The sequence below is a fragment of the Habropoda laboriosa genome, unplaced genomic scaffold (genome assembly GCF_001263275.1).
Source record: "Habropoda laboriosa isolate 0110345459 unplaced genomic scaffold, ASM126327v1 scaffold87, whole genome shotgun sequence".
Taxonomy (NCBI): Eukaryota; Metazoa; Arthropoda; class Insecta; order Hymenoptera; family Apidae; genus Habropoda; species Habropoda laboriosa.
This window is the reverse complement of record NW_017100209.1, coordinates 182,945-205,208: the sequence shown is the minus strand read 5'-3', so window position 1 is coordinate 205,208 and position 22,264 is coordinate 182,945. Positions and strand designations below refer to the sequence as shown.

Sequence of the window (22,264 nt, the reverse complement as noted above, 5' to 3'; positions counted from 1 at the left end):
AAAAAAACTTTCTATGGAACTTCTCTTCCATCCGCCATATTGCAAGACTCCTCGAGAGCAACCATAACCCTCGAACAGCTCCAAATCGGGCGCAAATCGACCAAGAAATCGCTGTTCGCGGATCGATCTGTTGCGGCGCGATGATAAATCGTCTGTTCGTGCTATGAAATTCTAAATGCGACCGAACGATGCCAACAAAGCATAAAAACGTCCACTTGCGAGCTCTCGGTGTCCCTGGGGAGGCGAAGAGGGATGCTCGATGACATTCGATCGCGGGAAAGAGGAGAAGAGGGAGAAAGATGGTGGCGGGGCACGTTCGTCGAAAGGAACGCGATAAAGTTGGAAAGATGGAAAACAGGATTGGAGAAGAGGGGTGGAATAACGCGCGCCGCCTATCTGCGGAGTTATTTTAAAGTTGTTCAGTCGGTAGACGTGTTTCGTAAGGAAAGGGATGAGTGAGCAGGGAGTTTGATAGTTTTTAAACGCTCTTCGTGACTGAACTGGAAATGGACGGTCGATGACACCTGTGAAGATGTCGATTATGTTCGACGATGGATTTTGTTGCAGTTTTCGAGACGAATTTTAAAGATGTGGATTTTATTCGAGTAAAAAGAAATTGGTCGATGGAATGTCATCAGAGATCACAATTGTTAAAGAAAACTACACAAAATTACTATAAAGAAACGTTTCTAAAGTGTCTAAAATGAAAATTTCTAAAATAAGAAGAATTCTACAATAAAATTTTATCGAAGATCATTCTCCAAGCACAATCTTTAATAAACCTCCACAAAATCACCAAAAAGATACATTTCTATAACATTTCAAATAAAAATTTCTAAAATAACAAGAATTCTGCAATAAAACTTCATGAAAACTGCATGAAAACTTCATTCTCCAGACACAATCATCAATAAACCTCCCCAAAATCACCGAAAAGAAAAACACTTTAAAAAATCAAAAATAAAAATCACCAAAGGAAGAAGAGAAATCCTCCACAAATTCTCCTCGCCGGAATTACTCTCCAATCAAGCTACCAAAATCCGAGAAAAACAAGAAAAACAAAGTACTCGTATCCGAAACCAGAAGATCACCTTGCTCTCCCATTTAATCCCCGCTCAGTCGTCGCAATGGAAGTGGCTTTATACTTTTAATAATGGTCGTCTCCTCCCTAGCCCACCCTCAGTCCCGTTGCCGGAAATAGGTGCTCGACCCTTTTCCGGTTTTTCAGGCAGCGGAGCACGCACGTGCACGCCACGATTCAGGCGTGTTTCAGTCGCGAACGCGGGCTTCTCCTTCGGCTTTATGCCTTTGTACAATCCTTGTGTCCCGTTGTTTTTTCCCTTCTCTCTTTTTTCCTTTTTTCAACGTCGACGTCTCATCAACGTTAACGGTTGTTAAGTTCGAATCGACAACGTGCGCGCGCGCGCGTAATTTACAAAGCAGTTTCATGCGATCTCTCCTCGATGCTTTTCCGGCTGTCGTTTTCTTTTCCGTTTCACAGCGTTCTTTGCCTTCTACTCTTCACGTTGGCGGGGGTTTCATGTAGTTTCTTCTCCCCTTTTTTTGTTCATTTTCTCTGTTCTTTTCTTTCTTTTTCTCTGCTTCTGAGGGATCAAAGTTCGGCGACAGAACGCCGCGCCGCTTCGAACGGATATTCGAGACTTTCTTTGAGACGCGTAACGTTGATGACAGAAGGCTTCTGATGAGCGTGAGAGTGTTCCTTTTTGCTGGGAAGAAGATGATGCGTGAGATGTAGCGTGTAGTTCCCTTGGAAAGGGGAGAATTTTGAGGAATACGTTTGATGGAGTGTGGAGAAGTGATGCAAGTAGTATAGGTCTGGCATTGGTCAGACGTAGATAGAGGAACAGTCTAAGGTTGGCCTGAGAATTTCAGAAATATAGTAATGCCTTATAAAATTGTTTATTTTCGACTGTGAAATAATGTAAAAGTCAAACTGAAATTTTGAGCAATTTTTAGTTTAATTAATGATATACTAGGAACAGTATTGTGAAATAGGAGAAGAAGTCAATGGTATGGCAGACTTACTACTTCGAGATGCAAAGAAATTTTTTAACTGTTAAATAAATATGCAACTTGCTTATTTTTAATTCTGACCAATAAATCTGTTCGATATTTCTCTATAAACGTACAATGTGAAGCATTTAATCAAACAGCGTCGTATTAACCGAATTTTTCCCTCATTCGTCGTTTCGAATCTTGTTATCCGTTTTACCACCATTAATACCACACCCGACCCATTGAAATCCTCCGTTCGTCAATGGTATTCCACGAATTATTCCCCCTAAAATTGTGCAAAGATAGAAACTAACGTGGATCGATGGAAAATCCTGCTCGAATAAATTATAATCCGACTGTGTTTCGAATCGTCAGCGTCATCGAATCGAATTTAATCCGGACGTAAACCGAATTAAAATCGCCATCGCCCGAAGCGTAATCCTCCTTCGCTTCCCCATGAACTCCATGTACCCGGTGGTCCATTTATTTCGATACCACCGGACCGTCCTATTTATTCGTAAATCTGTACTTTACAAAATGAATCCTGTTCGAAATGATGAACATAACACAGATATGAAATACTTTCTGCAGCTTCGCTTAAAAATCTCCTCTGCGAAAAGATGATATATTTAACTCGCAAACCTAACCTAACTCGATGATATAAATTAATACGAATCTTCGCTATTTTCATCGCCGTTTATATTTCAAACCCAAATTTTGATCCAGAAACCAATGATAATTTCACTTTTCGTGCACCTTATTCCACAAATTTGATAATATTAATCTCCATACACGAGCAATATGGCTGAATGGCCGGCTAAACGAATGAGATATCACGTGACCCATATACCGGGTGATTGGTCCTTGTATTCGTGAAATGTTTATACGGATCATCCTGTGCATCGGTGTATGTTTCCAACGGAGAATCGAGGAATGGAAACGGGCACCGGTTTCAAACGGGTATTTAAAGGGGGTTCGAATCGAAAGACACTTTAATTTCAATTAAAAACCGTACGTACCCCCCGTCTGAGAGAAGTTTAAACGTTTATTTCCCGACGCGCGTGGAACTTTCATCGACGGGTCCTGCATAAACAATCCCCGAAACCGTCTCGCTGGAAAACGGAAAAAAAAGAGAAAAAGAGGAGCAGAGAGAGAGAGAGAGAGTAGGAGGTGGAGGCCTTCAAACTTCATTTTCCGTGGCGCGAGACTCGTCAGTGCCTTTCCATAAACAGCCCTCGAACCACCCTCGGGGAAAAATACCGCTACCCCACTCGACCCCTGACCACCCGTTTCCGCTCCTCCCGCTTCACCCCCTCTGGCCGTCTCTTTAGAGAGGGTTTATTCGTAAATTCGAGGCACGCACCGTAGATACAGATTAAAAGGCACGCTGGGAATTCGACTATTTGGGGAGGCGAGGGCAATATACATACAGCTTATTTAAACAGTTTAGGAATTTAGTGGAGTTTTTTTGAGGTTAGCAGTAGTTTTTAATTGAAAGTATATAATAACTCGTTTGGGCTTTCTCTTTGAGGTTATGTTTTAGGGACAGGTTTAATTGAAAGTATATAATAACTCGTTTGGGTGTTTTTCTTTGAGGTTATGATTTAGGGAAAGGTTTAATTGAAAGTCTATAATAACTCGTTTGGGTGTTTCTCTTTGAGGTTATGTCTTAGGGAACGATTTAATTGAAGGTGTAATAAATTGTTGGGGGTTTTTTGAGGTTAGATTTAGAGAAAGATGTAAATTGATGGTATAACTTGTTTGGGCTTTCTCTTTAAGGTTATGTTTTGGGGAAAGGTTTAATTGAAAGTATATAATAGCTCGTTTGGGTGGTTTTCTTTGAGGTTATGATTTAGGGAATGGTTTAATTGAAGGTATGATAAATTGTTGGTGTTTTTTTTGAGGTTAGGTTTAAGAAAAGATGTACATTGAAAGTATGATAACTCGTTTGGGTGTTTTTCTTTGAGGTTATGTTTTAGGGAAAGGTTTAATTGAAAGTTTAATAATAAATTGTTGGACTTTTTGAGGTTAGGTTTAGAAAACGATTTAATTGAAAAAGTTTAATAATAAATTGTTGGATTTTTTTAGGTTAGGTTTAAGAAAAGATACAAATTGACCGAGTTACACTAGATGTAAAACAACAACGATTATTATTACTCAAAACATTTCATAAATAGAAAAAACTCCTTAAACGAAACTCCCCAAGCGAATAACCCAACAAAATTCCCTAAAAACAAAATGAAAGCTGATCGTTGCAACGAGCAACGATTGCCGTAAGAAGGCGTGCGACAATTTCGAATCAATAAGCGATCTCGAAGTGGAGCGAGCCTAGAAATATAGAATTCCCCCGGCGATCACATAAGAATCGCAACATCTGTGGGAGACGATCCTCGGAGGTCTCGTAAGAAAACCGGCCTCGTAGGAGTCCCGGGAGAAATAGAACGATCAGATATGCGGAAGCGAAAGGGCGCGACACTCGAGCGTTTTAATATCTCCAATGGCGAAAACACATGACCACGCCGCGGAAGAAATATGGAAATCCCGTGGAAAATATTCAGTGGCTGGCATTGGCAACGAGGAGATGGTAATATGCGCTCGTACACGATACCTCCGCTCTCTCCCAACGGCAAACAGTGGACGGTTGCGCGACAAAGGGATGAAAAACGTGAGAGAGAGAGAGAGAGAAAAAAAGCGGAAGTGGAGAAGTAGCTCTGAAAGTGTCCAAAGTGGAAGGGAATGCAGCAGGGCGAAAATTAAATTTGCCTGGACGGTTCTTGGGAATTTCGAAGTGGGTCCTTTTGGGATTTTAGTTTGTTTGTTGTTTCATGGGGTGCTTCGAGATTAGCCGCTGAAGTAACGCTTTTCGGGGGGAGTTATGGTGGAACTGTGTGAAAAAGTCATGCTGTTTTCTCTTTGGTAGGATGAAAAAGTTTCAACGTAGAATATTTCTATGCAACTTCGTGCAATTTTACCAGTTTCGTGATTTAATTAGAGCGATTCTCGAAGTAATTTGTTTTTCGCGCTTCGTGGAAATGAAATGTAACTTTTGCTGATCTTTCAGATGAATTGGAATATTTTATTTGAAGCCTCTTTTGGTCCTTTCTTTTTTTGCACAATTGAATGCTGCAATTTGTGAAATTGTTTTAATTTGTTTCGAAGGTAGGAAATTGTAGAAGAATTCGGTGCGAATTATCTTTCGAATTTACTTTCAAACCTTTGTTATTGCGAAACGGAAGAAGGAAATCACAGAATATCTTTGGAAAGCTACTTAGAGAATATTATTTTCAAAAACTAATCGAATACTTAATGAATTACATTGTACAGCTAATTCTATAATAACAATTCTTTATTTAAATTTACCCTGGATATTCCACGACTCTTCTTTAAAAATCGTCGCATTTTATTGTCCCACCCGTTAGACACCTGAAGCTGAGCCTCAGGTACGCAAGAGTAATGAATAAAAAGTGGCCACATAATCCTCGAATTTTGTTCGAACGCGAATTGCTATTTCTCCCGATTTCTCCCTTTTATTAAACCAAGCGACTTTTCTACTTTCATTTTCCTTTAAGCAATACCAACGCGAATTCTCTCGAGACGTCGCGAGTGAAAAACCAATCGCTTTATTCGATCCTCGAACTCCTCGCGACAGACTAGGTAAATATCGAGGGAAGCAGGTAAACGTAATACTTAAAAGAAATTATTACGCTCTTTTCCCCGATATTCACGCGAGAGCAAACTAATCGACGAAGCTCTACGAGCTCCTCAGACGGTCCCGTCTGAGAAACCAAAGCGCGGAGAGAAGTAAACGGTAAACAAGTCGGTGGAAAGAAGAATTTATTTATCTTCCGGTAAATAAATGCGAAGAAATCGAAAAGAAAGAGACGGGAGAGTTAATGAAACAGTAATCGTAACGCGACAGTGCAAAGGGAGATGAAAATGAGCCGAAGGGAGAAGAGATAGAGGGGTGGACACAAGTTGCTTCGCAAATGTGTGCGGACACACTCGTGCTGAAGGTGGGCAACGTCGAAGAGAGATTTTTTTAAGATGAAACGATGCAAGCTGAGTAGGGATAGCAGGAGCTAGTCTGAACAGGAGAATGAGATGTCAACATTAGCCGTGCTCGTGGAGAGGTACCAATTAAGGGAACAGAGGAAGGTGGAGACCTGAATCATTCACCAGGTTCCGGTCGATGGTGCCTGCTCGTGCTTTGGCTTCGCTGCTCAAACGGCTGTGGAATTTCCGAGATTTGGTGGAAAAAGTTTGGAGAAAATTTGAGTAAAATGAAATCAAATATAGATAGGCGATAGAGAAAGGGTTGAGATGACTGCAGAACTTGTGAAATTTGGGTAAAAACGTTTGGAAAAAATTTGGGCGAAATAAAGTGGTATAATAGTGTAAGAGTATGGTCGAGCGAGTGTTGGGACTCGCGCTGGTTTATGTCCCGCAGACCGAGAGGTCCCAACGCCTTGACACCCCCTGGGGCGCTAAGGGCTGAGTCAGGTAAGGACCTTGCTCCGTAGAAACCCCCGACCTGTGTCCCGGAGGCAAGAGAGGGGCGTCAAGGCACATATATAAGGACGCGTTGAATAAGAATGTGGGGATGGTATTAGAACGAATTAGGAAGCGTGTAGTTGATAAGGGCGGACCAGAAAGGAACGAGGCGCCAACGACGGACGAATAAATAAATATAGCTTTCAACATCCGTTTAAACATCCTGACAAATGTTACTTAGACCAGACAGCCCTTACAATAGGTAAAAAATAAAGAAGAGAGAAAATTTGAGTAAATCGACTCGAATGTAGATAGGCAGTAAAGAAAGGGTTGAGATGTGACTGTGGAACTTGTGAAATCTGGGTAAAAACGTTTGGAAAAATTTGGGTAACATAGAGACTGACGTATAGGTAAAAAATAATGAAAAGGTTGAGAGAAAATTTGTGTAAAATAGCGTCAAATATAGATAGGCAGTAAAGAAGAGGTTGAGATGACTGCAGAACTTGTGAGATTTGGGTAAAAACGTTTGGAAAAATAGAGTGGTACATAGGTAAAAAATAAAGAAGAGCTCGAGGGAAAATTTCGAGATAAAATATCGAGAGGATATAGAGAAGCAATCTTAGAGAAGATAGGATTAACCCCTTAACTTGCACGCTCGAGTTAATTCGAGCGCGCTAAACAGGCCAAACTGTGCACACTCGAGATAATTCGAGCGGCGTTGTATTTGATGCTGCTATAATTTTTCACACTCGAATATATTCGAGAATTGAAAATAACAATGTGAAAGCTAAGAAAAAGAATCGTGTTATTGATATTTATCATTTACATAGGATTGTAAGCTATAATACTTATTTATTCGAAAATAAAATATAGCCTTTTTCCATGGAACAAAAGCGCAGCGCAGCGCATTAAACTAAAAATTTTGATTAATTTTGAATTTTTTTTATTTTTTTGCCAAAACAATGTTCTAAAGTTTGTTTTTTTTACATTAAAAAAATTGATTTTTTTTGGCCGGTTTTTTTCAAAAAAACTGTGCGTTAAGGGGTTAACGAGGAATTGTGACAGTTTTGTTTTTAAATTGATTAAATTGAAATTCTGCTTAGAACTGTTTACACGTTGACATAGACGTCCTGTAAATCTGCATAAGTGCACGGGTATATTTAATAGAGCTGGAAGGATATCAGGATGGAAACAATTTGGTTGAAACACCGTGATTAGCGTTCGAGATTAAAACAAATTAGAAGTTCGGTCGGGAACAATTCCGAACTCGCTGGAACTCGGTAGAACGCGAAACTTGTTAAACTTTGAAACTTCCTAACTCGAAGCTTAGCGTTTTGGCCGTGAACTTGTGGCACCGTGATCCTATTGCATTACTCGCGCACTTCGAACGTTAATAAATTTCGGATCGGCCAATATCGCTGTCGCAACCGTTCGTCGTCAACGTTATCCAAATCCATCGAATAGAAGACGGACCAAAAATCTCCTTTTCCCTTAAATTTCCAAAATTTTTAATCCTCCACAATTTAATAATAATTGTTCATCTGTTACTTCTGTAGAATTATCGATATTTATCGAGAAAACGTAGGAATGAAAATGAAATGAAAAGCGTCGAGTGTAAGTTAGGTGAAAAGTTTCCTCGCCCGAGGTCCAACGAAGGAGAAGAAAATCAGTGAGAACGATCGCTGGAAGATCACCGATTTCAACCGATTTCCAAACCATCAAGCTCCAGCAGGAACGTCAGTTCCCAACACTTCCAGCTCATCAGCCTCCATCGAGATACCAGTTCCCCTGTGCTCGCCATCTGCGACCCCCAGAAATCTTGCATCTACCTGCAGAATTTAGCGAGAGACTTCGTTGCAAACAGATTCAAATATCTCTCGATAAAGTTTGTACATTTCTTCACCAGGTGAACTCTCAGAATACGGTCAAATTTTCAAAAAAAGGAAAATTTTGAAATACGTAAGAATTTGATCGTCTAATTATCGAAATAGGCCTCACTTCGCTCGAAAGCATAGTAAGATCTCCCCTAACCGCCCTTCTTTGCAAACAGATTCAAACATCTCTCCATACAATTTCGATATTTCTTAACTAAATGAACTCTCGAAATGCAGCGAAATTTCTTTATCCGCTCACAATAATTTGCCACCTAATCACCGAAATAAGTCTCACTCCACTGGAAAGCATCGTAACATCTTTAACCACTCTAACCTTCATTCAAACCCAAATTCCTCCCCCATCAATCACCATCGAGCCCACCACCCTAACTCTCCTCTGAATTCACGAGAAACCCCGTTCTCACCGTCTCTGCCTTCTTCCCTTACCAAGGCCATTATCGCCACGCCCTATCATCCACGCTGTGTCACAAAGAAAATCCATCGATTGTATCGTTCCCAAGGGGGTACGTCGCGCGAGACGTCGCGTCGTCGACGAGGCCGTTAACGGCACGAGCGCGTTAACGACGTTGGCACGTCGCCGCGAGATACGCCGTCGTCGAAGGGCCCTCTCTTCTCCGTCTCCTCTGTTCTTGAGTCAGGATAGCGTCGCTGATAACGCGCGTCGCGACGATGACGAAGGAGGAGGAGGAGGAGAGCGCAGGTGTTTCCGTGCGACGTGCAGCATGCACAATGTTGGCCGGCTGGTTACGAAACAAACGTATCACGGCTCGACACGACGTGATGTTCACCGTGATATCCTGCACGCGTACACACCATGGACATACGCGTATGTGTGTGTGGTACGGCGTAGTACCTGTACGTACGCAAAATGGGTGGACAGGGTGGGTTAGGTGGTACCTGTTACGTGCAGGCGACCGGCATAAATATGTATGGAACATGAATGGCTGAGCGTGTACAGGACGAGCCGAAGCGGGCCGTTAGCGCGTCCCTGTGGATAGCCGGATGGTATCGCGATGTGCACCGTTGCTTTGGACCAACCTTCTTCTTTCCTGAGAGAGCCGAATTGCGACGAGTAACCTCGTTGCAGCGAACCGTTTTGTTCTCCGTGCTTCCTTTTTTTCTTTTTGGGGAGAGCGAAAGGTTCGTTGGGTTCGATTTTCGATGTTTTCTTGGGAGAGGAAGTTTATAATCACGTGAAACAGTTGGACAATCGTCTAATACCATTGAGTGGAACAGAGTTTTTGAAGGTAGCTTTTGATTTAGCAGAGCGTCTTAATATTTCTCGTAGATTCAACGAAGAAAGAAGAATAGCATCAAGACATACACTAGTTTGTGAAGTAACTTTCGAGGAAGACTCGTAATGATAAATGTATAATACTTAAGTAACGTAATAATGAACGATATAATATTATTTGCAACATTTATAAGAATATTTAGTGGAAAAGCGGATAAAAAAATTACTGTCCGGGGCTACCCGTCATTTTTGCATTCTGAAAACTAAAGATTAAAATTCACTGACTTTTTTCTTAAAGTCATATGAGAAATATACTCGAATTTTGGAATTATAGTAAACGAAGAAGGTCTAAAGTTGATTCTTTGAAAGCTTAGTTTGACTAAATACCTTTCGGTGGTACATTTTTTTACTATTTCGTTTAAGTGTCCGGGGCTTCCCCTATAGTAAGGAGGAAAACTGAAGCAATCACAGAAATTTTTAAGCGAAGTGTTATTTATTATAATTTAAAGCAGAAGAAAATAAAAATCGACGATAATTCCTTTCTCATAAATTGAGTATATGGAATCAGTTTTGCATCACGATTACAAGCACTAAAAAAAGACTGATTTGATAAATTCTCCCATCTATCAGATAGGTTATGGTAGTTTAGATTTGGTTTTAGAAATTCGAAGTTCGCAACGTTGGAAGGGGTAGTCCGCTTAATTAACGTAGAGTGAGTGATTTGATGTTGGTGATAATATGTAGGGTAGTGTTAATGGGGATAGTTTGCGAGACTGACGCATATCTAAAATTGAATTACGGCTTGCGGTGAATTCCGTTTTAATGGATATTTCGCTGAGATACAATCGAAGCGATATGAAAACTTCTTTTCCTCGTTAATTATGTTTTGCACAATCCATTTAATCATCATTTTATAAAATAGAGCAACTTTGAAGTTCGGTGAAAAAGTATTAGAAACGTAATTAATCTTTCTTCTTTGATTTTCAAAGCTCTTTGAAATTTTAGAACCTCTGTGAAAACATAACCTCAAACAACTTTAAACTTTAATAAAATATATAAAAAAGATAATTAATTTTTCTTCGATGAATATAATATTCACAGTTTTGTGTGTTTAGAGAAGAAATAACATTTTCGAAGAATTTTCTAACCTCTGTGAAAACATAACCTCAAACAACTTTAAACTTTAATAAAATATACAAAAAAGATAATTAATTTTTCTTCGATGAATATAATATTCACAGTTTTGTGTGTTTAGAGAAGAAATAACATTTTCATAGAATTTTCTAACCTCTGTGAAAACATAACCTCAAACAACTTTAAAATTCAGTGAATCATAAAAATTTGAAAGATAATTAATTTTTCTTCGATAAATGTAGTATTTATAATTCTTTGTGTGTTTAGAGAAGAAATAACATTTTCATAGAATTTTCTAAGCTCTATGAAAACGTAACAGTATATACATACGTGCACGTTTATGAGGGTTTCGAGAGAATAGATGTTCAGGAGGAACGTCGATTGGGAATGAATTGCACGACAGGGGAAATTGACACGTGAAATGCAGTAACGTCAATTGAAGAAAGGACTGTGAACGGTATTTCATAGAGGCATTTGTTTCATAGAACGTACACTTGCTGGCATGTTTAAACATTTGCCAATATTTCACTGTCCCTTCGTGTTTCCCGTGTCCTACGAAATCGATAACGAATAGAGAGAGAGAGAGCAGAATTATTTTCAACAAATAGACGCCTCAAATAGACGGAAATTTTCAAAATTGCATTACGCGAAATATTACGGTGTTAAAAAAGATATTGCAAATTTTAAAGATACATTCTGCAATACTCGTGGAAAAAATGACAGTAATTGTGGAACTTGAAAATAAAAATTAATTACAAAATTAAATGACATTATGTAGATAGTTAATTACTAAAACTACCTCAAAAGAAAGTTATTCTTTTCCAAGTGTCTATCTTAACAAGAATTTCTCCAGGAGAAAAACGAGAAGCAACAATTCCTCCACCTCGAAGAATTATCCCCCGCATAGTTCTTTCAAAAGAAACAAACAATCCTTCCATCTTAATTACATAAAAAATTACACATTTCCCTTAATTAAAATTCCCCTGCATTTAGCGAACAACTAAATTCCACACAAGAGAATAATTCCTTCTTCGAACCATCCTTTTCCAAGAATAGCGTAAAAGAAAAATTTCTTCCACGGAAGAGTTTCCCAATTAACGTTTCCATTATGTCACTCGCTAAAATTCAATTACTTTTCACATTTTTAAAATCTTCCAACTGATATTCGTCTCGTCACTACCGGTCTCCATAAAAATCTCTCGTCTTCTCTGGAAAGAATTCTCTGGCGACAAAAAAAAAAAAAAATAGAAACCGAGCGAAATCTATCAATTCACACTGTTCGATCTTTAATTATGCGGAAAGTGTCCCCGTTTCGGAATCAGTTTTAGTCGCTTTCGCCGGCGGATCGTGCGTAGAATTATTCGTCCTTTGTTCCTGAAAATATTCCCCGTCGTCGCTTCGACTCCGCTTCTTATAGGAAGCGGAGGATCGAATGGATACTTTCACAGGCGAGCGAACGCTCGATTGAAATACGTGCCCGGAGAATCTGTCGCGAACGTGCGTCCGTCGGGCGTTCGAAGATTTTACAAAGTAGCTCGAAGCTTTTACGTAAACGCGCCCGGCTCCTGGTTAGAGGCGAACTTTCTCGCCGGTAGCTCGCTTCCGGTCGACCGGAAACGCACTCCGAAAGAGGCGCGAGAGGAAGGGACTCGCAGGGATTTACCTTCGCTTCGGTAATTATCGAGTCGAAGTGAAAAATTTGTTGATCGTTTTGTGGAATGCAGTTTAAAAGAACGCAGGATTTCTGGTATTTGAAGAAAGGAGAATAGAAGTTGGCGGATTTGTGATGTTTTCAAGGTATTTAATTATGAAGGGAATTGCAGAAGAATCGATGTGGTAATTCTTAATGCTTTTTATTGTTAGATATTTTGACAGTTAATTATTGATGTTTTATTTTATGGTTGGTAGTTCTTTTTTGAGGGAAGTAGGTTAATTTTGCTTTGCAAGGATATTTGGTGATTGAAATGAAAAAGGCTTTGTGAGTACTTTTACACTTTACATTTATTGAACAATTTTCCAAGTTTTACAGTGTTACAATTTTTTGGTACATTTATTTCTACACTCTCCATAATATTATAAAATATGTACAATAAATGAAGGCAAATGTTTAATATGTATTCAAATTTATTTCTACAATTTTACAATTTTTTAGTACATTTACTTCCTCACACTCTCCACAATATTACAAAATATGTACAATGAATAAATACAAACATTTCCAGTAATTCTCAAAAAGCTGGACACTTAATCATAATAAATTACCAGAAATTATAAGACTCCTAATTTTCTTCTTCAAAAAATAAAACAATCTCTTGCATAAGAACAAAGCACTTCGTTCAGAACCGTCTAATAATCTCGAATAACGATTTAAAGCGAATTTCACGCGGAAATTCAGTGCGGTAATGCAAGGTAGATTCCGTGCGGCATCTCGAAGCTCGTTAAAAATTTATCCAGAGGCAGAAACCGCGCTAAAACCGCCTCCTACTACACTGGGATCGTTTCTCAGTGTTAATCCCCTTTTCTCGGCGGAACCAGCGGCGAAAGGACGACGTTTTGCCAGCACAAAAGTGCTGAGTGGATCGCGTGTCGCACTGTTTCGTCGGTGTCTGGGACAACGACGTGTCAGAAAGGGGTATGGGGGTGGTTGGTTGAGAGGGCGAGAGCTGTCCTCCTTCGAGAAAATGAAAATGCGTCCTCCAGACGCGAGAAAGACGACAAAGCTGGCCGGGAGAGACGTTTGACACGAGCCGCCGCCGGTCTGACTCGAAGAAAAACTTCAAAAAGAATCGATAGACCCCGGCCAGAGACCCTTTTCTCATCGTGTATCCTGCGAAGAAGGGTGTGCGAGCCTCGAAGACGTGTCAGACCCTCTGATATTGAGGATAAAGCATCGTCGAAATGAAAGCGTTTTCGAGGACTGGGCTTGCGTGTTCGTTTGTTGAAACGTGCGAGATGTTTTCGCGATGTTCCTTTCTTTTTTCTTTTCCTAGAGGATCTCCCTTCTGACGATGGCCTCACTGTTCGGTGTAAACTTCGCCTTCACTTTAGCAAATTTCTCCTTTGCTTTCTCGCTTTTGTACAATTCGCGGGAGAAAGTGAATATTTTTGTTCTGGGTGTATTATAAACAGAAGTGCAGTTGCGCTTCGCAATTGTCGAAGCCTAAGTTTCGTCTCCGTGTGAGAGGTAGAACGCAGAGGACACAGTCGATAAAGCCGGAGTTTCATCGAATCGACGTAACCATGGGTCGGTGGCTCGTGACACGGATGTACACGTGCCGTGGGACGACGTAGTCGAGCTTCCGGTTCGTATACGGCCGTCGTGCGGCGAGTTACGGGCTATTTATCTCCGTATTTTTATTCCGTCGGGAAAGACGATATTAAATTGCTCCTTTCGCGGCCGTTCCGTCTTTTCCTCCTCTCTCTCTCTCCCTCCATTTGGCATCCGTGGAAACTCTGGCCACGTTGAGGCTGACTAGCAACCTTATTTCCCATTTCTTTGGAAGCCACGTATCGCTGGATTCCGCGTGGATACATCGTCTGGTACGTTATTTGATATAGGGCGACCAGCAATACGGTTGTGTGCCGAAGAAATAAGCAGTGGCACGGGGAAGTTTGCTTGAACTTGTATGTACCGGGTGTCTCGTTTAAGTTGAACGTCTAAATTGTTTCAACTGCTATTGGTAGTGAGAAGAAGTGACTGAGAGGAGTTTACGGTGTGGAAATTAGTATCTAGCGATGATAACAAAAATTCTCCTCGATGTTATCTTTAGCGAAGATCATTCCTAGGTCCTCGACATATTTTTTACTGTTCTTTCTATTTTACTAGGTCTCTTTGAGGTTAGGTTAGATCTTGATGTCGGTTATAAGATATTAATGAGGATTAGTCATCTTAGTCATTTCTTCTTGCCTTCAATAGCAGTAACTTAAGTAAGACACTCTCTGGATAAAAATGAATTATATTTAAGGTCCCTTTGAGGTTATGTTAGGCCTTCATATCGGCTATCAAATATTAATATGCGAAAGATCGACGATGACGATTCAGTCACATTCTTAGTCATTTCTTCTCACCTTCAATAGCAGCAACTTAAGTAAGACATCCTCCGAATGAAAATGAATTCTACAATAAAGAAAGTACCAACGATGGTCCTTCGTCCTTTCTCCCTTGTGCCTACTCTTCCATCATTTCCTCCTCCATTCTACTCTCCACTCCACACGTAAGATACACAGATATCACGAAACAAAAAGGAGAAAAAACGAAAAGAACGAAACAATTTCATTTCTCATATCCGAGCGCGATACGATCGGGAGATTCCTTGGTTCCCTTGCCAGTTGGAAAAGCGGCTTTAGGCGACCGGAAGCGGTCGCAGTTTCTGGCCGGATCGAAAACAAAAGCGCGTTATACTGGATTTCGCGGCAGGCTGGGCGAAAATAACGCGATACCCTCGATATTTTCGCCTCGATTCCAATCCGCGCCAGGGGTTATGCAAAATCCTCGGCATCTGTCGATGAAATCCCGCTCCCGACGCACCGTCAGGCGTGAAATTTTCAATTTAGTTCCAGCCAAACAGCCGGACTTGTCCGTCTCTCTTGTCCTTCACTCTCTCACCAAGATCCCTCCTCTTCGACGTCCACGAGATTAAGCTTCCCCGCGTGTTACCAACATCGCCAACTGTCCGCCATTTTGACTGATCCTCGAAGTGTCTTGGAGTCCTTAAAACGAAATTACTCCGTTGAACAATCCTTCTTAGTGATCGGTGAAATTATTCTCTACGTTTCTCAGTGCTTCGTTTCTCATGTTTCTTCAATTGCGTGGGATTTTTTTTCCTTCCTGGATTTTTTCATATTTTTTTGATGAGAGAATGGGTTCAACCCATTTAACCCTTTGCACTCGAAGATCTTTTTTTGTTATAGGGAAGTAACAAATCGGAGATTCGATTGAAATTTTTTTCAAATTAACGTAGAAATAAATTGCACACGTATCAAAGGATATAGCTACTGTGTTTCAATATTTAACGTATTTTCACATTATACGAGAACTTGCAACAGTTCGTTCCTCTAACATATGAAACTCTACAATTTATGGAGGTCCATAGACCTGCTTGTGGAATTGGTTTAATAACATGTTGTGAGTGATGGCGTGAATGTAGTGTGTTTGTTGAATCGCCTCGAGATTTGTAAAACGAGCGGATCATGCAGAAGAACAGGGAGTAAAACAGAAGAACCGCGTTGTTATTGATATCAGAGAGTACGTGAGAATTTATTGCGAGATACGATAAGAGACCGTTGATCAGATTATCATTATTCCTTTTTACGTGTGTTTATAGTTATTATCAAATTACTGTTATAAAATATATTGCTATTGAACTTATTATCACGTGCTATACAACCACACTGCTGTCCTTCACTTTTAATAGAGCCTTAATTAATTATTCGTTATTCTTTGTTATTGTTAAAATTCTGTTGAAAAATTTCTGGTCGCTACATTTTTCCAGATATTCAGGCGAAATTTCCACAGTAGCTAAAAATCTGCTGTAATCAAAGGATCCTCCGTACATGAATCGAATCGACCCGTGGAATTAAAAGGGTTAACGTCTGTTCTCAGTCGCCTCTCGAGTGCCAAAGTGTTAATTACTGAACGAGTCGTTCGTTGCCAGATTATTTCACGACAGTGCGTTCGTAGACAGGCTTGGAATAATTTGAAGAGTCGAAGAAAGGGGCATTTGTAGTTTTTAATGTCGTTTGTAGTGCACGATACGTAATATACGACGCGTTTCCAGCTCGGTTGTATGAAAGTTAAATAAAAAGCGGCGCTATACGAGGAGGACGATAGAAGGGGAGCGATGAAAAATGATATTTCTCGCGTGCTGGCGGGCAAAAACGCGTGAAATCGAACAACGAATTAAATGATACGATGTGCAATATATGTGTGTGTATATATATGTATTGGATGGAGGGAGAGTTGTACGGCTTGTAAAGCTATTTCAAAGGGATTATGCGAAACGCGGCGCTCGCCAGTCGCGTCAAATACTAGAGATTAACGTCACGGGGCTGACGTATTATGTTACTTTGACGATGTAATTCGCAGTTTTATCCGGAAACGCTATAAATCGTGTTCTGCGTCTGTAATTAAAACACTTGCTAGCAGAATTCTGTACGAAAGTTGAATAATAATTAATCGGAATCGAGGGAAGAAATTGTTGCGCTATTTCGTACCGAATTAATTTTAATACTATCTTCAAGACCGGGGTCGGCTCGAGGCATTTTTCAAAGCGAGCTATTTTCCATTTTTTGCGCCCTCCTGTTACCCCCCTCTAAACATAAATAATATTAACACTTTACCGACCGGTAGCCTATTAATCGGCTTTTTGCCGTCAACGTTTACCGACCGGTAACCTATTAATCCATTTTTTGTCGCCAACGCTTACCGACCGGTAACCTATTAATCCATTTTTTGTCGCCAACGCTTACCGACCGGTAACCTATTAATCCATTTTTTGTCGCCAACGCTTACCGATCGGTAACCTATTAATCCATTTTTTGTCGCCGACACTTACCGACTGATAGCCTATTAACCGGTCAAAGTTTGATCAACGCTTACCGACCGGTAACCTATTAATCCATTTTTTGTCGCCAACGCTTACCGATCGGTAACCTATTAATCCATTTTTTGTCGCCGACGCTTACCGATCGGTAACCTATTAATCCATTTTTTGTCGCCAACGCTTACCGATCGGTAACCTATTAATCCATTTTTTGTCGCCGACACTTACCGACTGATAGCCTATTAACCGGTCAAAGTTTGATTTAATATTTCTACAGGTATAAGAAAAAGCGCGTATGTTCCCGCGCAATAGCCTAGAGTCTAAACAGAGCCGGTGTCACCGATGTATCTGTGGCTGAGTGACCGGTCAAAAGTGCGTAGAATGTTCAACCGCTACCGGTCGGTAAAGTGTTCAGTATAAGAAAAAGCGCGTATGTTCCCGCGCAATAGCCTAGAGTCTAAACAGAGCCGGTGTCACCGATGTATCTGTGGCTGAGTGACCGGTCGAAAGTGCGTAGAATGTTCAACCGCTACCGGTCGGTAAAGTGTTCGGGACGAATTAAAGAATTGAAATGCGATACTCCGTCAACTTTGTTGCAACTTAACTAATACAAAGTTCATTTACAGTGACTCTTACTAATATTCGGACACTCTTTAGAACAGTATATTTTTGTTTAAATTTGTTTTTTTTAAACCGAATATTGTTGCTTACGAGCCTTCGCTGCAGCAAATTTCACTTTTCGTGTCTCAGAAAATAAAAAAAAGAGAATTTTAAATTTTGGCGCTCTTTTCGAATTGCGCCTCAAGCTATTGCCTCGTTAGCTCGCTATCTAAGCCGGCCCTGTTCAAGACTGTTCTAATATCGTCTCAATGAATAATTTTTCATTCATTTCCTTATGAAGCTTTCGAGATGACGATTTTCAATTTCTTTAAATTTCCTTATTTTATTGAACGTTTTATTTTTATATACAGGGTTAGTTGAAATTGAAAGGGTTACAAGTGTGAACGAGCACTGGTGCTTGATGGTTGGATTTAATAGAATTTCCACGTGGGAATTTCATTAAATTCGTTCCAGTGTTGGCGCAGAAATATTTTTATCGCGAGCCTCGCTTCGTTGCAGGAGGAAGATTCGTAGTCACTTCTCAAGGCGATCTTCACATCAGAGCCACCAGACCGGAAGACGGTAGAGCCACCTACTCGTGTTTAACTTTTCACGCGCTGACTAGCGAGAGGAGAAGAAGCGAGCCTGCAACGTTAACAGTCATAGGCACGTGAACTCTATTTTTCTCGTAGAAACAGCTCTGCACATTTACACAAGTGGTGTCTGGCTTTAGAAAATATGAAAAAATGGTGTTCGTTTATTTTTGCAAAATTAGAAAGGTACGTACACTTAGGTAAGACTTAGGCTACCTTCATAATCACCGAAATACAGGATGTTTCCGAACTGGAGGTACAAGCGGCAAGGAGGGGTCTCTACGTGCAAAAATAAGCGGAAAAAAAAGAATAACATTTGTTCGTATCGGGCTTCGAATGAATCAGCGTTGAAGATTTACCAAGCACGCGTGTACTAGAAGACCAGTTTTTGTTACGTTTCGATTCGTAAACATCGCCGAAGTCGCGGCTTGTTGTCATTTCCGTGGCAAACTTTCAGTCTTCGTCGTTCTGTCGATACGGCAACGTACGGTAGTCGAGAGTACGCCGATATAATTCTCGCGTTGTGCGCTTGTGCCGGTAAATTATTTGACTAATTACTACAAAGAACGCCGTTCAAATCGCCGTCATTACGACAGAAGAACAACAGAAGTGAGATTTGTACGCCGTAGACGCGAGATCGTGTGCAAGTGTACGTATCCTCGGTAGATCTTCAGCGCTGATTTATTCGGAAACGAAGCCCGATACGAAAAAGTGTTACTCTTTGTTTTTCCACTTATTTTTGCACGTAAAACCACCAGGTCGGAAATGATGTGTAAATGACTGAAATTCTGCTATCAAAAGAATTTGACGATTTGAAGTTTTTGTAATTTTGTTGGAAATTTAATATTGAATTGTGAATGTTGTTTTATTCGTGATTGTGTTGTATTTGTTGTATAGAACCAACTGGATCAATGCCGCCAAAATTGATGCAGAGATCTCAGATCGCCATCTCCGCGGAGAGCGGCTCGGACGTTCACCTAACTTGCTCAGCCCAAGGGAGCCCACCCCCTCAATTTACTTGGTATCGCGATGTTAACGGTTGGTTTAATTAGGAGATTGTTTACTGCATAATGTAAATTTACCGTAACACCGCATAATCCAACGAGATCGCGCAACACCAACATCCTTGTAAAGGAATAATTATTATATTAGTAATTAGATTTGAAAAATGACTCCCTCGTGAATCCAGTTACAATCGCCACTTTGTTAAATCTATCGGGAAGAGTGAAGGGACTTACGAGGAGTGAGATAATAATTGCTCTTAATTAATTCTCAGATAAATCAAGGGATAGTCAAAAATTGAAAGTTTTCACCATAATTCTGCAGATTGTAACAAATTTTGATTTACATATTGACACTGTTTTTTCTTTTTTTTTAATTTTTACTTTTGTCGTTCAACAGGATTGCTAAATTGTGAAGGAATCGTGCTTTCGTTGTCTTTCTAGGGACTCGTGAATGATTTCGTTAATTTTCACTTTAACCTAATTACCAGAGAAAGCAGAAATTAAAAATCATCAATTAATAAAAGATTCTAGTAAATGTGAGAAACCTATTGTTATTTAAGTATAATAAAAATGTTTTTAAATATAATTCTATAGCACTCTTCTCGTGAAGGTAACAATGACGATTTAAATTCCCTTCATTTTTGTGCAACGCAAAATATTTCCAAACATACCTCGACGATGTAATATATTTTTCAAATAAAAACAGCTACCTACCCCTCCTTAATTCCCACTAATTTCAATTTCAGTTAAAATTCAGGTATCCTGACAACGTTATATTTATTTTGCCCTTCAAAAATTCAAATGGACCAAATTCCAATTTGATCAAATTCAAATGGACCAAATTCAAGTGGACTAAACTCAAATTTGGCCAAATTCAGATGGACCAAATTCAAATTCGGTCAAATTCAGATGGTCCAAATTCAGATGGACCAAATTCAAATTCGGTCAAATTCAAATGGTCCAAACTAAAATTTGGCCAAATTCAAATGAACCAAACTAAAATTTGGCCAACTTCAGATGGACCAAATTCAAATTCGGTCAAATTCAGATGGTCCAAATTCAGATGGTCCAAATTCAGATGGACCAAATTCAAATTCGGTCAAATTCAAATGGTCCAAATTCAGATGGTCCAAATTCAGATGGACCAAATTCAAATTCGGCCAAATTCAAATGGTCCAAACTAAAATTTGGCCAAATTCAAATGGAGCAAATTCCAATTCGGCCAAATTCAAATTCACTAAATTCCAATTTAGTCAAATTTAAATGGTCCAAACTAAATTTGACTAAATTCCAATTTGGTCAAATTCAAATGGTCCAAACTAAATTTGTCCAAATTCAAATTGACTAAATTCCAATTTGGTCAAATTCAAATGGTCCAAACTAAAATTTGGCCAAATTCAAATGGAGCAAATTCCAATTCGGCCAAATTCAAATTCACTAAATTCCAATTTGGCAAAATTCAAATTTGGCCCGTCATCTTTAACAGAAGTGCGCGCGAAAATGGCGAAAATACGGTAACACGGAATATTCCGCGTTAGAGTGTAGTATCGAGTAGCAAGCAACGGGTATCCTGTTGTTGCAGGGCATTCGATACCGGTGGAGTCATTTGGTCGAATTCAACTGTGGGGTGATTTGATGCAAATCCGCCGCGTGGACGCTCAGGATGCAGGAAGGTACATTTGTCGAGCTAGCAATCAGGTTGGCGAGAAACGAGCGGAAACACACCTGTCGGTCACGTCAAAACTTAACGCTCGGATACAGCCTCGTGTACAGGTAGACACTTCCTCATTCTTGTGCAAATATTTCTATCAGGCGTTGATATCGACTACTATATTATTCATATATGCGGTTTGATAGAGAAAAAAGAAAAAAAAAAATAACCAGACTACTTTTAGAAAATCTTGTTAATACAAAATTATTCTAAATTAATGTAGAAAGAGAAGAATTGATGGTGATAATATTTATGAAATTTGATTAGAACGATTTGGAAGTGATAGAAATATAATACTTCGTAAATTTTTGGTTGAAACAATTTTATTAATTGTTATATTTTGTACAATTATGTTACACAGATAATTCCATATAGCGTTATTCTAATTGTAAGTTAGAACATTCAATCGAGACAATTTCTGAGTCGTGAAATCCAATTATGATTGACCCTTATACTCTATAATAGTGGAGTACTTACCCTAAGTGGCGCCTATGAGTCTGCTGCCGTTACTATTAATTTTTACTACCATCTTATAGAATCACAGAATTATCATAATGGTCGATCTACTCTGTACCAGGAAGATTGCAGGAAACCTTGGGTATCACATTTGGACTTACTTTCGTCGCATATCATACTTTCTCGTTTTAAGATACCTACGTCTTGATAAAGTTAAAATCGACAAATAGGGAGCAGTACAAAAATCGAAATGAACAGTTCACTGTGTCTGCTGAAAAATTGCATCGAAAATTTATGAATATTCATTCTCTAATTCACAAATTTCTCAATTTCTCCTTCTCTGTCATAATCGTAACAGACATTCACATTAATTTATTGAGTTCTATTAGATATTAGTCCCAGTGACCATAAGAATGAAAGCTCCCTTAGAGACCATAAGACCTCAGTGACTATAAAAATGCTCTTTCCCCCTCTTTCACTCTCTCTTTTTCATCTCTGTCCTCTCTTTTCTCTCTCTCTTTCATCTCTGTCCTCTCTCCACTCTCTTCTCTCTCTCTCTCCTTTCTGTTCTCTGGGTCCTCTCCCATC

General features: G+C 39.7%; 1 protein-coding gene across 1 annotated transcript in view; it reads left to right on the top strand.

Moving 5' to 3' along the window:
* Positions 1-22,264, top strand: part of LOC108570726 (Down syndrome cell adhesion molecule-like protein Dscam2) — a 156,148-nt gene that overhangs the window by 120,866 nt on the left and 13,018 nt on the right. Inside the window, 3 exon segments of the mRNA XM_017932627.1 lie at positions 18,432-18,578; positions 19,403-19,543; positions 21,092-21,282. Of these exon segments, the coding sequence (XP_017788116.1) occupies positions 18,432-18,578; positions 19,403-19,543; positions 21,092-21,282 (479 nt within the window).